Source organism: Ranitomeya imitator, chromosome 4, assembly GCF_032444005.1.
Source record: "Ranitomeya imitator isolate aRanImi1 chromosome 4, aRanImi1.pri, whole genome shotgun sequence".
NCBI classification, from domain to species: domain Eukaryota; kingdom Metazoa; phylum Chordata; class Amphibia; order Anura; family Dendrobatidae; genus Ranitomeya; species Ranitomeya imitator.
The window spans coordinates 134,898,348-134,912,545 of NC_091285.1; the positions used below are offsets into that span (position 1 = coordinate 134,898,348).

The following is a 14,198-nucleotide window of genomic DNA, read 5'->3' on the forward strand; positions in this document are numbered from 1 at the left end:
TCTATTCTATTTGTATTTACTGTATGTAATCCATCTCTTCTATCCTGTCGGTTCCTGCTGTGATTTTACAGTACATGGCACATGAATTGCTGGCTTTTCTTGTATCTATCTATGCAATTTAAATACATACATATGTGTGTGTATCACTGATATCTATATATCTATGTATTCTATGTGTATATATCTATTCTATCTTTTCTATTCTAACCTGTCACTCTGTGATTTTACTGTACGCGGCACATGAATTGCTGGCTTTTATTTTATTGTATATGTTTTGAAGAATATTTCCTTTGAAAATGATGTGTAAATGACAGAGAATTTCTCTATGTAAAAGCTCATGTTAAAATTGCATTGCAGTTAGATAGCAATCAGACTACATTTGGATGTAAATCTGATGCTGGTGTGAAAAATTGGATTGTACTCGCGTAAAAAAAAATGCATGACACTTGCATTACACTCGTCCGACTCTCCTGCATCAAAATTGGACTGATTTTAAAATCGCTAGTGTGACTCCAGCCTTCACCTTTCTCCACCCTGAGGGAGCGATGCTCTCCGGATTGACTTATACAGGTGTATGGGCACCTTTAATCTGCCATCTACTCTGAGCAATGGTAAAGATGGATGGCAACATGGGATGCACACAGTGATGCCACCAAAGGAGCTAGTGGCACAAATGTCAACGTGTAGCCAAAACACTGGGACCACTATTATTGTGGACCTGCCATGAATCCACGTAAGTCTATTGCAGATATTCTAGTAATCGTCTCTAGTTTTGACTACACTTGGCCTTTGTCATAAACTGGCCAATGTTATTCCCAGGCACCCTGCCAGGATTGCACAAGGTTATTATGGGTGTGGTATTGACAACAAATGGATATATAATAAAGTCTATTTATTGAGTCTGTATTGGCCACCAAAAATAGGTTGAAACATTGTAGGATTCATGTTTCCTGCGGATAGGAGATACTAGTGCACGGGTGATGATGTTCATGTACACCAACGAAGCATTATACTAGATCTAAGCAAGATGAGGATCTAACCAGATATTTATTGCAAGATTCATTGGCAGTTAGTAGTGAGGAGCGAATATACTCGTTACTTGAGATTTCTCGAGCATGCTCGGGTGTCCTCCGAGTATTATTTAGGGCTCTGAGATTTAGTTTTTCTTGCCGCAGCTGAATGATTTACATCTGTTAGCCAGCATAAGTACATGTGGGGGTTGCCTGGTTGCTAGGAAATCCCCACATGTAATCAAGCTGGCTAACAGATGTAAATCATTCAGCTGAGGCAAGAAAAACTAAATCGCCGAGCACTAAAAAATACTCGGAGGACCCCCGAGCATGCTCGAGAAATCTCAAGTAACGAGTATATTTGCTCATCACTAGCAGTTAGGAATGACACTAGATTAATAGAAAAGCAACTTACCTGTCTGACATCTGTCCTGACAAAAATGAGCCCAGCAGCACCCCCAAAAAGAACACTGATGACGATAACGGCACCTTCCAGTCATTATCGCAGATGAGGTTCCACTGGAGGAACAAACCAAAAAAGCTTTAATCAAGAGGAACAACAGGAAGGTTAATATCAAACTTCATTTAAAGGGTTATTTTGATCTTCGTAAACAGCTATTGTTGGATAGTGCCTATAAATACAAGACATTTTGCCACTTACTGCCTTTTAAAATTTTCAGTTATTTGAGATATTAAAACCTTCCCTTTATTTATTGTTTGTCGTCTTGGAAACCGACCATCACTGCTAGACGGCAGAACATGCAGTGATTTTTAGCTCTTTTCTATTGAGCTTGTAAGCACTGTTTTGAATATGGCCAAGATCGGTAGAGGGCGCTGTAACCTCCTAATCCCGCCCAGTTCAGCGCATTGCTACAATATCTCAAGAATGAAAACAAGGATCGCAAATACATAATGTGAGATAACGGGTCCCGGCGAAAATCCCGCCAGTGAGCCCCAGGCTCACTAAATCCGCTCAAAACATATCATAGTTCAAGGAGAGAAAACTGAGCATTGATGAACAATTTTTATAAGCTTTATTCCAAAACCAATAAAATAACATTAAGTCTCATGTCAAATATCATAGAGTAATATGAACAAAGATGAAAGCTTGAAATATGCTGACAAGTAGCTCCCATACCCCTACTCCCCCAAACCCCTACCCACCCCCCCAAAAACCGAGGGAGGAAAAAGGCTGAAGCACAAAATGTTGATAAAAATACGCACATAGACACAAATGTGTCCAACCTGAGAAGAACCTAGCCCCATACACTGCGTGACAGTATTTAATAGGACATCATAATGGTACCAAAAACCGTGTAAATTAGCATAAAAACAGTACCAGGGCTTATAAGGTCCACAGGTAGATAGAAGCACCAATGTGCCTCAACCTAAAAGGTAGGCGCCCATGCGCACAGAAGTGCCATCCAGGCTGCAGCTATACAAAAATACCTAGAGTCATAGTGACCAGCGTGGTAACACAGGCTTACCTAATTATAGGGCAGGGTGGAGAGACAGTCAGGAGGTGGTCCCCGACGTGCGTTTCGCGGCCTCAAACCGCCGCTTCCTCAAGGGGATAGCTATAATGTGCCCAAAAGGACCCTGAAATAGCCCCTGACCCCGGTCACATGGTACCCGGCGGCCAATGGCAGTGGCGCGATCGGCGCATGCGCACTGCGTCCGACAGGTCCTGGCAGTGCAAACCAGCGTCAAGGCAAGCGCGCACGTGCAGGAAAAACCTGCAGCGTGCGAGCGAGCCCTAGAGACGCTAGTGCACGCCAGGACAAGACAGGACGGAGCGCGATGCGCACTGCCACCAATGTGTAAGAGAATGATGGTTAAAGGTGGTCTGAGCTAATACACCCGTCCAAAACTCCGCCCCCACCACTCGGAACAGAAGCCAATCTGACGTCAATCCCCCAAATCCCATATATAAGACACAAAGACGCGCCCATAGACACATACAGAAGCATTATTAAAAAAGAGTAATCCAGTCTCAGTGCGTCAATTCACTACTGCGATGCATATATTCCTCGCTTCATAGATAAAGTGTCCATAGTGTTGGAAGGGAGACGTCCTATTCAGTTGCACTGTGATAGTAGTTGATGAAATCTTTATGTCACAGTTGGTGCTAGAGATTGACGGGACCACAGGATGGCATGACAGGGAACACCTTTAGGCACAACATTACTTTGGTTCACTATTGATATAGACATAAAGAAATTAAAATCACATAAACAAAAACCAAAAAACATTTAAAATAACATAAAAACAACCACCCGACTGCTATCGGGCATGGAGGCCCCGGTAAGGAGAGATATTAGTACTATATTAACATACAAATTCAGGACTGCACAGGAGGTAAGTAATAAAGTAAACACGCCAAGAGCAATGTGGAGCAATGCCTACAAGTAGGGGGCAAAACTCAATGCCTCATTTAGGCCCTTTGGATAGTGCAACTTGGCACTATGGCACCATTTTGTTTCTTTTTGCGCCAGCAGCTTTTTATTGTCCCCACCCTGAACACCCAGATGTAAGACGTCAATACCTCTCACACTCAGTAATTTTGCATCACATTTGTGGTGCAACCTGAAATGGCGTGGGATTGATTTAAGTTCAAAAACATCAGGCACCGTCCTGGCCGCACCAATGTCCCGCACATGCTCACGGACCCTAACTCTCAATTCACGAGTAGTTAGGCCCACGTAAACCATTGGGCAGGGACACGTATAGTAAATCACGTTAGTTGTGCCACAAGAAATTCGTTCTCTGATGTCATATTTTCTAGTCCCATCCGTAGATGTAAAACTAGAGCATCGCAGGACATTGGTGCAGGCAAGACAGTGCCCGCATGGGAAACAACCCTTATTGGGACCCCTCGTACCAAATGGGTTGTGCGGGGTGGGGACATAGTGGCTACGCACCAGTAAGTCGTTGAGGTTTTTACGCCTCCTCGACGTCATCTGTGGATTAGGGCCAAGGAAGGCCGCCAGAGGGGGTTCAGTCCCTAAAACGGACCAATGTTTGGCAAGGATGGAGCGCATATTGCCACACTCGTGATTGTACGTTGAAATAAAACGAATGGTACCAGCCCCATCCCTGTTGGTCTGCTTACTGAGTGAATGCAATAGAGTCTCACGCGGCGTTCTTCTGGCGCGATCATAGCCGTATTTAATAGATCTCCGGCTATAGCCCCGAGCCAGAAAGTGACCTTTCAGATCAGAGGCTTGTGCCTCGAATCTGGACTCAGAAGAGTAAATTCGCCGCATCCTGAGGAACTGTCCGACCGGGACGGCCCTCACCGTGGACGGGTCATGTGCCGATGAGGCATGTAAAAGTGAGTTAACAGAAGTCGACTTTCTGAAGACATCCGCCTGGATACGCCGAGAAGAATCGACCTCCAGGCGGATGTCTAGAAAATCGACCATGACATTACTGTACGTATATGTCAATCTAATGTTGAACATATTGTTGTTTAAAGTACCCATAAAGTCCTCGAGCTGCCGGACGGTCCCGTCCCACAAAAATAAAATATCATCAATGAAGCGATACCAGCACAGCACATGGGAAGCGGCCCACGGGCCCTCGTCGCCAAAAAGGAATCTCTCCCAGTGACCCAGGAAGAGATTAGCGTACGAGGGCGCACAGGCCGCGCCCATGGCTGTGCCACGCTTCTTTAAATAAAAAACGTCTTTAAAGACAAAAAAGTTGTGGGTAAGGACATAGTCAAGCAGCTCGAGGACAAGTCCACGTAGTGGGCCGTCCAGGTCGGAGGTCCCCAGGAAGAAGCGAGCCGCCTCTAAGCCACAAGAGTGTTCTATGCAAGTGTACAAACCCTCCACATCAGCAGTGACTTGGAGGGTTGTATCGTCCACAAGGATGCCATCAACCCGTGCCAGGACGTCAGTTGTGTCACGAACATATGAAGGTAATGTTTGGACCAGGGGTTTTAGATAGAAGTCTATAAATCGACACACATTGTCGCATAAACCCCCAATACCGGACACAATGGGACGTCCCGGGGGGTTGAGGGCATCCTTGAGGACTTTTGGTAACAAATAAAACGTTGGGGTCCTAGGGGACCTGACCATCAAGCCATCAAAAACATTTTTAGGGATGATGCCCCCCTCCTGGGCACCAACAAGGATCCTCTCCAGCTCCCGCAGGTACGTGCCCATCGGATTGAAGGATAACTTGAGGTAAGTACTGGAGTCCCGAAGCTGGCGAAATGCCTCCCGTTCGTACTTCTCGCTTGGCCAGATCACGATGTTCCCCCCCTTGTCCGCAGGTTTAAATACAACATCCCGCATTGATTGTAATTGCGAGATTGCCTGCCGTTGTTTAGCATTTAAATTGTCAAAAGTCCGTCTAGTCGATGATTTTAAAAAACTATCACCTACCAATTTGGTAAATATTTCAACTGCCGGGCTCAGGGACAAGGGGGGGAACCTGGTGGATCTGGGCAAGACAGAGGAGGGGAACCTACCTGCACTCGGGGACTCCTGTTCCTCAAGTAAATCCTCCAAATCACGAAGTGCCTGTGCCTCAATCTCACTCATGGACTGTAGTGTAGAATTTTTACCATGTAATTTTTTTAGGATTAACTTGCGGGAGAATATCTCAAGAATGACTGTAAATTTCAAAAAGCAATAAAATTGAAAAAGTGCTTCATTCTACAAGTTGAATCTATCTATGGAGATGGGAATAACCCTATAACAGCCATATTACATATTTTACCTTTCATTCTTGGGAGCAAAAGGGAAAAACGTCTACAGCTGGAAGCATGCAGGAGCATCCACATGGGAATCACACAGCATATCATCGTTGTGAGGGACACATAAGTGCGACCATGAAGGCGTTTTTTTATTTTATATTGTAATATAGTGGGAACAGCTACACATACAGGTAAAAAACTGTCTGATAATTCATGTGGAGCAACTTTGTCAACATTCAACATCTTGGGAAATGTCCTCATCCTTCACAAGCATTGGTGTACTGGGCAAGGAATGGAGACCTGTGCACATCTCCCCAGGTTTGGGAAGTAGAGGCCACCAGAACAATGCCAGGAAACACCGACATACCTTGTATGTAGACACTTTCCTGTGTCCCACTGGGATTAATGCATCACCTACATGGGAGCAGGGTTGTAAACATTACTAATCCATTAGCTGGAAGCACTTTTAGTACACCACAATAACTGTGCACTTTAGCCCCTGGAAAAGCCGATTAGATTACTCTGAAAACGTGAAAGTAGGTGAGAGTGCACCCGGCTTATTGTCGGCACTGAAGATAAGCAGCACAATGAGCTTGAGGTTCTTGTCACCAACATGATTCTGCAAATATTGTACAATGCAAAAGCCACAACTGAGATAATAATAATAATCTTTATTTTTTTTTTATATAGCGCTAACATATTCCGCAGCACTTTACAGTTTGCACACATTATCATCACTGTCCCCGATTGGGCTCACAATCTAGAATTCCTATCAGTATGTCTTTGGAATGTGGCTGAGATGCAGCCACATGATAACCGATGGCCCACATAGCGGGGAAATAGTCATGTTCTGGCCTGCCATTATTCTGCACGATGGATTCCCTTTAACTAGTCTACTTTCTAAGGCTATGTTCACATTCAGCGTTACTGCAGCTTAACAGCTGCTTTTTATAGTGCCAGCAAAAGATATGACATTTCAGAAATCTCATGGACGTGTTTGTTTTTTGGATTTCCTCTTGACTGAATGTGAGAGCTACTGGGTCTTTTTCAACCTCATTCAGAATTTGGCCGGTATCACACATACGAGAAACACGGCCGAGTCTTGCATGTTAATACCCGGCATTGCCGCCGTCATTCAAGAGCGGAGCGTGCACCTCCATTTATTGCTATGCGGCCGCAGGCTCCGCTCCGGAGTGCAGGCGGCAGGGCCGGGTATAAACATGCAAGACTCGGCCGTGTTTCTCGTATGTGTGATCCCGGCCTTTGAGTGTTGTTTTCACTCAAAGAAAGCAAAAAGAGAAAATGAAAATTTTCAGAAAACGTTTTTTAAAGCATTTTTTGTGAATAAAAATTAACATAATTAAACACGTACTGTAGACAAACAGAATCCGCATCCAAAAAATTCTGCAAAAAAAAAAAAAAAAGCATCAAGAATGCAGGTTTTGATCTCAGCGCTTTTTTTCTGACAAAAGAGCAGATTTTGGCTGCAGAGAAAACCCATAGCAAAAACGTTATGTGTGAACATAGCCTAACCCTTGTCTTTGAGCCCATTCTTAGTTTTAGGATGTCCAGCCTTATTTCCTGCTCCTAAGGGTAAAAGACCCAATAGGATGATAAGTGGTGGGCCAACAATGAAGGTGCGGGCAAATGAAGAGGCTCTGTGTCTATATGCAGAATAACTAGAAGGTGTTTTTTACCAATTACTATAACTCCTTAGTAATGCCGATATTTCCAGTATTGCTGCAGGGCTAACCAAACTTAAGAGGAAATGACCATATGACTAAGTGGGACTCGTCACGATTTATAGTTCTTTCAGAAATCACGAGACATTGTCTTGGTACCTTAACACAAGGTTCAAGGAAATATTAGCTTATCTTAATATTCTCATCCTTCTCATAATAATATGTCTAAAATACAAACTGGATCCAAATTCTTAGCTACAAAGAATTCATGGTGGCCTACACCACAGCACAGCGAAAGCTGAGAACCCTGGAATGGGGAAAGCTGACAGCCGTAACTGGCTTTTTGCACTATTTTTGAGACATTCTACTAAACGTACGACTTTTTGCACTGAAGGGTCATGAAAAGATTAAAGACAATTAATGACTGCGAAAATTCATATCGAAAACCTCTATCACTCCAGCCCTTTTCCCCACCCAGCACCACCTCCTCCTGAGGGCTTCTTTGCCTAAAGACACACAGTACAGGGACCATCAGTCATACAGGAGGCAGCAGCGCTGGGTGGGGAAAAGAGCTGGAGTGACGCAGGCTTCAGATACACCATATCACTGTTCTTCAGCATATCAATTAAAACAGGAATGGAGGAATAGATTGGTCATGTAAATGTATTGCTGGACATGTCTTTGAAAGAGCTACATGTGCATATAAATAGTTTGGGAAAATAAATCCTTTTGATTTAAATAAGCACTCCATTCCCCCCCCCCCCCCCCCCCCATGCCCCTTCATGTTACACATTCACATTCTACATTATTGTGGGTACTTTTCTCTTTCTTAAATTTACATGCGAGTTAGAATTTCAGCTGAGGCGGGAGATCTTCCTTTATTCCTATGTTGTGATTGTTCCAAATCTAGTGATATATTGCTGATTGCTGAGAATCCCAATGCCAAGACCTTCATTGATCCTGGGAATAGGGCTCAGAGGGGCCATTCATTGTCTATGGGACTGCTGTAAATTGTCCTGTGGACCGTGAATGGAGCTCTAGTTGCATGCTTGTACGCTTCTCCATTCTGACATAGCACTTCAGAGCCTTCTTGGGATTGTTGGGTGACCTCCAGTGATCCTATGGATAGGTGCTAAATTGGGACAACCCCTTTTAAAGTTCGAACTTCATTTGTTGATGCATACCAGATTGCAGAAGTGTAATTTGGTACAAAGTAAATTAGATGTTTAAAAACATGGTACCAATGTTAGAGTGGTCCATCCGATAACTGGTTACCTTTAGAGTAGCACTGTGCCTGTATCAAGTATAGCATTCCAAACGTCTTCATTCCCATGACATTAAAGCCAGCCAAATCCACCGATTTCAACAGCCATCCAATGTATTTGAAGGACTGGAAGCAGCTTACTATGCGCTCCCCATAATGTTATCATTGTTCCAGTGGACAGAAAGGTAAAGCCACTACATAGAGGAGGCTGAGTGGCCCTACCTGCACAATGGGCTGCAGGACCCCCACTGAATTAATATACTCTTCTTGGTGAGTCGGGCCCTTTAAGTAATTACTTGTCAGGATGAATGCTTTTGTACTTGATAGTCTCTTTGTAAAAACGTTCCTGTCCTCCAGCGATTCTGGCTGCCCTCAGCGAAGACATTTGTTTCTGTCATTCTACGCTACGTTCCATATCATGAATTCCTTCTCGGAGATTCCTAACTAGACAACGGTCTACAACATCCAGTAACTTACAGTTGCTACAAATACACTTTCCCACTACATGGCATGATTAACACATATCGCGGGATGAGTGTGCATTAGCGTTAGGCATCTCCATTTGAAACCAAGAACCTCTGAATTCTGTCTAAAGTTCTGCTCTTAACCCCAAGTCAGCGTGTCCACAAATCCTATTCTACAAATTAGCTTTCTATCTGGAACTTTAACAGTGGTCCATGCCAAAATGTGGAAAACTTACCTCAGCTTATCCTTAAATGTGTCTCCTCAACACAAGAGAATATAAGAACATGTCCAAATGTGAAGGTATTGCTGCGAAACCAGAAAATGGTGCAGAAGAAAGGCTTCTGCAGCATAGTCTCTCCTGCCAAAACTGCTTCTCTAGCTGCCCCTCACCAACAATTGGGGGTGTCAGGAGGACGTTATGGAAAACCCTTCTGTATTGTATACATCCTGGTCATGATGACGGGCCATTCCTAATGTAGTCAAGTCACAAGAGTGGCCAATTATGGCTCTTCTGCTCCACATGGATGTCTCCAAACCCTGCCATTCCCCAGACTACCTTCAGCTTCAGAACATACTCATTTGGAGTACAGACGATAGCAGTGAAAGGAACAACTCAGCACTTATGTCTGACTGATTCCGGGCATAAGCTGCTAATGCCCATGTGCCACTGCCATTTTACTGGAGTTAATTATTATTATTATTTTTTTAAAGACCACAATATTAACTGCGCAAGCGCAGTATTTAATATAGGAGGCAGGTCACTGAGGGATCAGTCACCTGGCATTTTTGCCCAGAAGGATGACAATGAGGCCAGAGCACCACATGAAGACCTCCACAGGCCGCCCCGAAGCACCAGAACCTCATTCACTGAAAATAAAGATGAAACAACAACCACAAGACGGATTTCTTCAACTCAGGTGTCATTTTAATCAGTCTAACGACGCCAACCTGACAGTGTCTGTAGGTTACTGAGCACAATCCTGATGACAGATTCGCTTTAAAGGGGAAGTCTTGCAATATTTTGCTTAAACCATAATGAATGTTCTAAAAAATAAAATAATGGTAATCGTGATACCAATCCTCCACCATTACGCTTGAAATGCAGCCTGCGTTTCCTGTCGATCTTGGCACTTTCTGTTCGCCTGGAAGGACATAGGAACGATGAGACCAATCACTGGTTGTAGCGGTGATGCGTTAATCACAACTGCAGGAAATGACTGGTCACATGTCCACCTGGGGCAGACTAGAAGTATGGAGACACCCATCAGATAGCTGTTGGCCTAAAAATATCGGCCAGCTACCCTTTCTGACTCCCCTACCCATGGACTATCGGCTAGGCCAACACCTCCAGTGTGTGTGTGGGTCTATAAGCAACAGTGGAAGAGGAGCAGCGGGTGGTCAGTAAGGTGAGGATACTTCATTTTATTATTTTGGAGCATGGTGGACAATCTCTTCTCAGGGTTATTCCAGTTTTTTCTGATTAGTGTTTGGAATAGGAAATCATGCACTCCTGTATCACACATGTATTTTATACGCATTGATAGGAGAACTGAGTAGGGCTAAACATGGCATCAGCCATGCCATCCATATGTGGTCTGTTTTTCGTGGACTGAGTGATAGAATTTTTAGAAACCTCAGAAAACTGATGAAGTTGATGGTAATGATGAAAATCAGATAAATACTGTCAAGATTTGCACACAAGAAAAACCACTAATGTCTGAATGAGGCCACACAGTGCATTTTTGATAAGGTTGTGATCACTTTTACGCATAGGGCCAGACAGGGATGAGCAACATTTTTTCGATCAAATAATTAAATCTTCATTTAAAGTGATTGTTTGGGACTTTAACATGTATGACCTATCCTTAGGCCCTGTTCACACAAATTCAGAAGTGGTGATGTATTTCTATTATACTTTCCTCTGATCGTTCCACTCCTGGTTTATACTGACCAAATACTGAACCTTGCGAACGTGGCCTAAGGATAGGCCATCAATGTTATTTCAGTGCTATAAAAATAATCAGTGTCACTGAAGACTGCTATATACTCATCAGGCATAACATTAAAACCACCTATCAGCAAAACAGCGCTGGACCTATCAAGTCATTAACTGTGAAGACGTCCAGCGAGGATCATTCTTGGCAATCTCTCCTGTGGTGCACACTTCTCCTGTCTACGGTTCTTCCCTTTCTCCGTACCAGGGATTACATGTACGGTATTGCACTGTGGGTTGTGAAAGATTCATGTGAGATCTCTGGAAATGTTCTTACACAAGGGCATGCAAACTGTGGTCACAAGTAACGACTTGCAAAGTGGCAGGCCCATGTTTGTGTGTATATGTGCTCCTAGAAGAATATTGCCCAGCATAAGGGCTCGACCACTCATATTGCACTCCGACCAATGTTATTCAATCAGGCAGTGCAGAACTGTGTGTGTGTATATATATATATATATATATATATATATATATATATATATATATATGCTGGTTTAATTATTGCCTAATTTATCATTAAGGTGACAAATATGGAGTGGAAGAGTAGAAGAGAGTACACTAACGCTTTGGCACAAACAAGATCCTTTTTTTTGTGTTTCTTTTATTTACCACTTTTCACATCCCAGTGGTTGTAGCATGGATCTGTGGAGCGCAGTGGTTCCACCCATACATCGCTGCGGAGGTGTAGTGTCCACAGTGCCAAGGTTTGTTGTCGATACGGAGCATTGCCGGTGTTTGCCACGAGGCTCCAGTTACGCAGGCAGGTAAGATGACCATTCACAGGATTGTGTCTATGCTGTTCTTGTAAGATCTATGTCAATGTACTAGTGAATGATATGCAAAATATGTATATGGGCCGGAGGAGTTTTCTTGTATATGAAAGGCACCACCTCTCCATGATTCCACCAATCGCAGGCCAACGTTAGCGCTGGGACACCCTCCTATCCCCAGAATGGGGCTCTGACATGCCCACAGTGAGTACAGACCTCTGCTATCTCCACCAGTAAAATAGATGAATAGAGCGTGGGGCCGCGCATGCCCAGCCGCTCCATTCAGACGGTGTATGTCTAAGGCTCGTTCTCTGGGGTCTCAGCGGTTAAACAGATCTGCACGTTTTACCTCCTATCCATAGGACAGGTCAGCGTTAAATGTTTGAGATGAACCTTTAAGTGAATATCTGTGATTACACTCAGTGATGCTTTAAAAAGGTCAAAAAAATTAGTCAAAAAAAGATATAAAATAACAAAAGCGAACATACCGCCGGTGCCCCCCTACTGTGCCAATGGCACTGGTCCGCGGTCTCTGCCAGGACTGAATGGCCAGGTTCCATATTCACCGGACTGAATATTCTTTATTAGTGTACTCCCTGACTTTGGCCATTACTGGTGCCCCCCATTTCACAGGCAGACCACCCCTATATACAGTACACCCCCCGGGGAGAAGCAGACACAGCCGGATACAAAGGTTTACAAACAAAAGCTTTCTGTTCACTAAAAACAAACAGAAATGTGGCGAATATAAAGACAGCCGTAGGGCCGGAGACTGACCTCGGTGACCACCGTGCTGTGGTACAGGTCCCGGGCATACTGCCAGCCGTCCACACACTTCTCCCTCTGGATGGCGCTGACATTGACGTCCACCCCGGGCAGCAGCCCCAGCGCCGAGTAGTTGGTGAGGGCGTCCAGCCGGTACCGCCAGCACCTGCTCTCCACCTGCCGCCCGTCCCGCTCCTCCAGGGGGATGCTCACATTCCGCCACGCCTGGCTCAGGTTGGCACTGTCGGGCACCAGGCACCGGTGCTCCGGGATAGCGACCAGGAAGACAGCGGACAGACCGGTGAAGCCATTAGGGATGATGCTGGCGCTGAGCAGGAAGAAGATGGTCAGCTGGAAGGGTCCCCAGTCCCCCAGGAAAGAGGTGGCTTCATCATAGTCGCGCATGGCTGGCGCTCCGGGTAGAGGCGGGCGCCGCGGCGGAAGAGGAGGAGGATGAGCCGGGCACGGCGGGCAGCCGGTGCTGTGGTCGGTTGTGTCTGCACTGGTCACCGGCACAGAACTACACCGGCCGGGCGGAGGAGGTGCGGTGACTCCCATTATTACAGGGTGACCCTGGCCAGTCCCAGAGCTGCCATAGAGTCCGCCCTCTACTCCCCACAGAGGGCACACGGTTATCGGGCACCTGGCGTGTAACGTGCTGGGCTCCGGGACACTGCTGGGTGCGAGGAGCCGGCAGGTGGCGGATAGGCATCCTATGTACAGAGCCATACCCAGCCTCTGCCCTCCAAACACATGCCCAACCCAAATAGCTACCATATGAAACCAGACCAGGTCTCTGCCATGTTTACTGCTCTTATTGTAGTGACAACAGGCTCACAGGAGCAATGCACACACGTTTGCCAGCCCAGGTATCACACAACACTGTGTACCAGCCGTGATAATTAATAGGTGTGCCAGCCCAGATATCCTACAACACTATGTGTCAACCAGGTCCCTCAACAATGTGTGCCATCCCAGATACCCAATAGGTGTGCCAGCCCAGATACCCAATAGGTGTGCCAGCCCAGATATCCCTCAACAATGTGTGTCAGCCCAGATACCCAATAGGTGTGCCATCCCAGATACCCAATAGGTGTGCCAGCCCAGATATCCCTCAACAATGTGTGTCAGCCCAGATACCCCACAACACTTTGTACCTTACCTGCCCAGATATCTCACAACACTGTGTGGCAGCCCAGGTATCCCACAACACTGTGCCAGCCAAGATATCCCATAACACTGTGTGCCAACCCAGATATCCTTCAACAATGTGTGCCATCCCAGATACCCAATAGGTGTGCCAGCCCAGATATCCCTCAACAATGTGTGTCAGCCCAGATACCCCACAACACTTTGTACCTTACCTGCCCAGATATCTCACAACACTGTGTGGCAGCCCAGGTATCCCACAACACTGTGTGCCAGTCAAGATATCCCATAACACTGTGTGCCAACCCAGATATCCTTCAACAATGTGTGCCAGCCCAGATATTCCTCAGCAATGTGTGCTAGCCCAGATATCGCACACCACTGTG

General features: G+C 45.4%; 1 protein-coding gene across 1 annotated transcript in view; it reads right to left on the reverse strand.

The window, feature by feature from the left end:
• Window positions 1–13,397, reverse strand: part of LOC138675575 (organic cation/carnitine transporter 2-like) — a 55,820-nt gene extending 42,423 nt beyond the window's left edge. The window contains exons 1-2 of the mRNA XM_069763939.1: window positions 12,676–13,397; window positions 1,426–1,529 (exon numbers count right to left, since the gene is read on the reverse strand). Coding sequence (XP_069620040.1) covers window positions 1,426–1,529; window positions 12,676–13,392 — 821 coding nt within the window. The 5' untranslated portion in view covers window positions 13,393–13,397. The remainder of the gene's footprint in view (window positions 1–1,425; window positions 1,530–12,675) is intronic.
• Window positions 13,398–14,198: the final 801 nt, after the last annotated feature.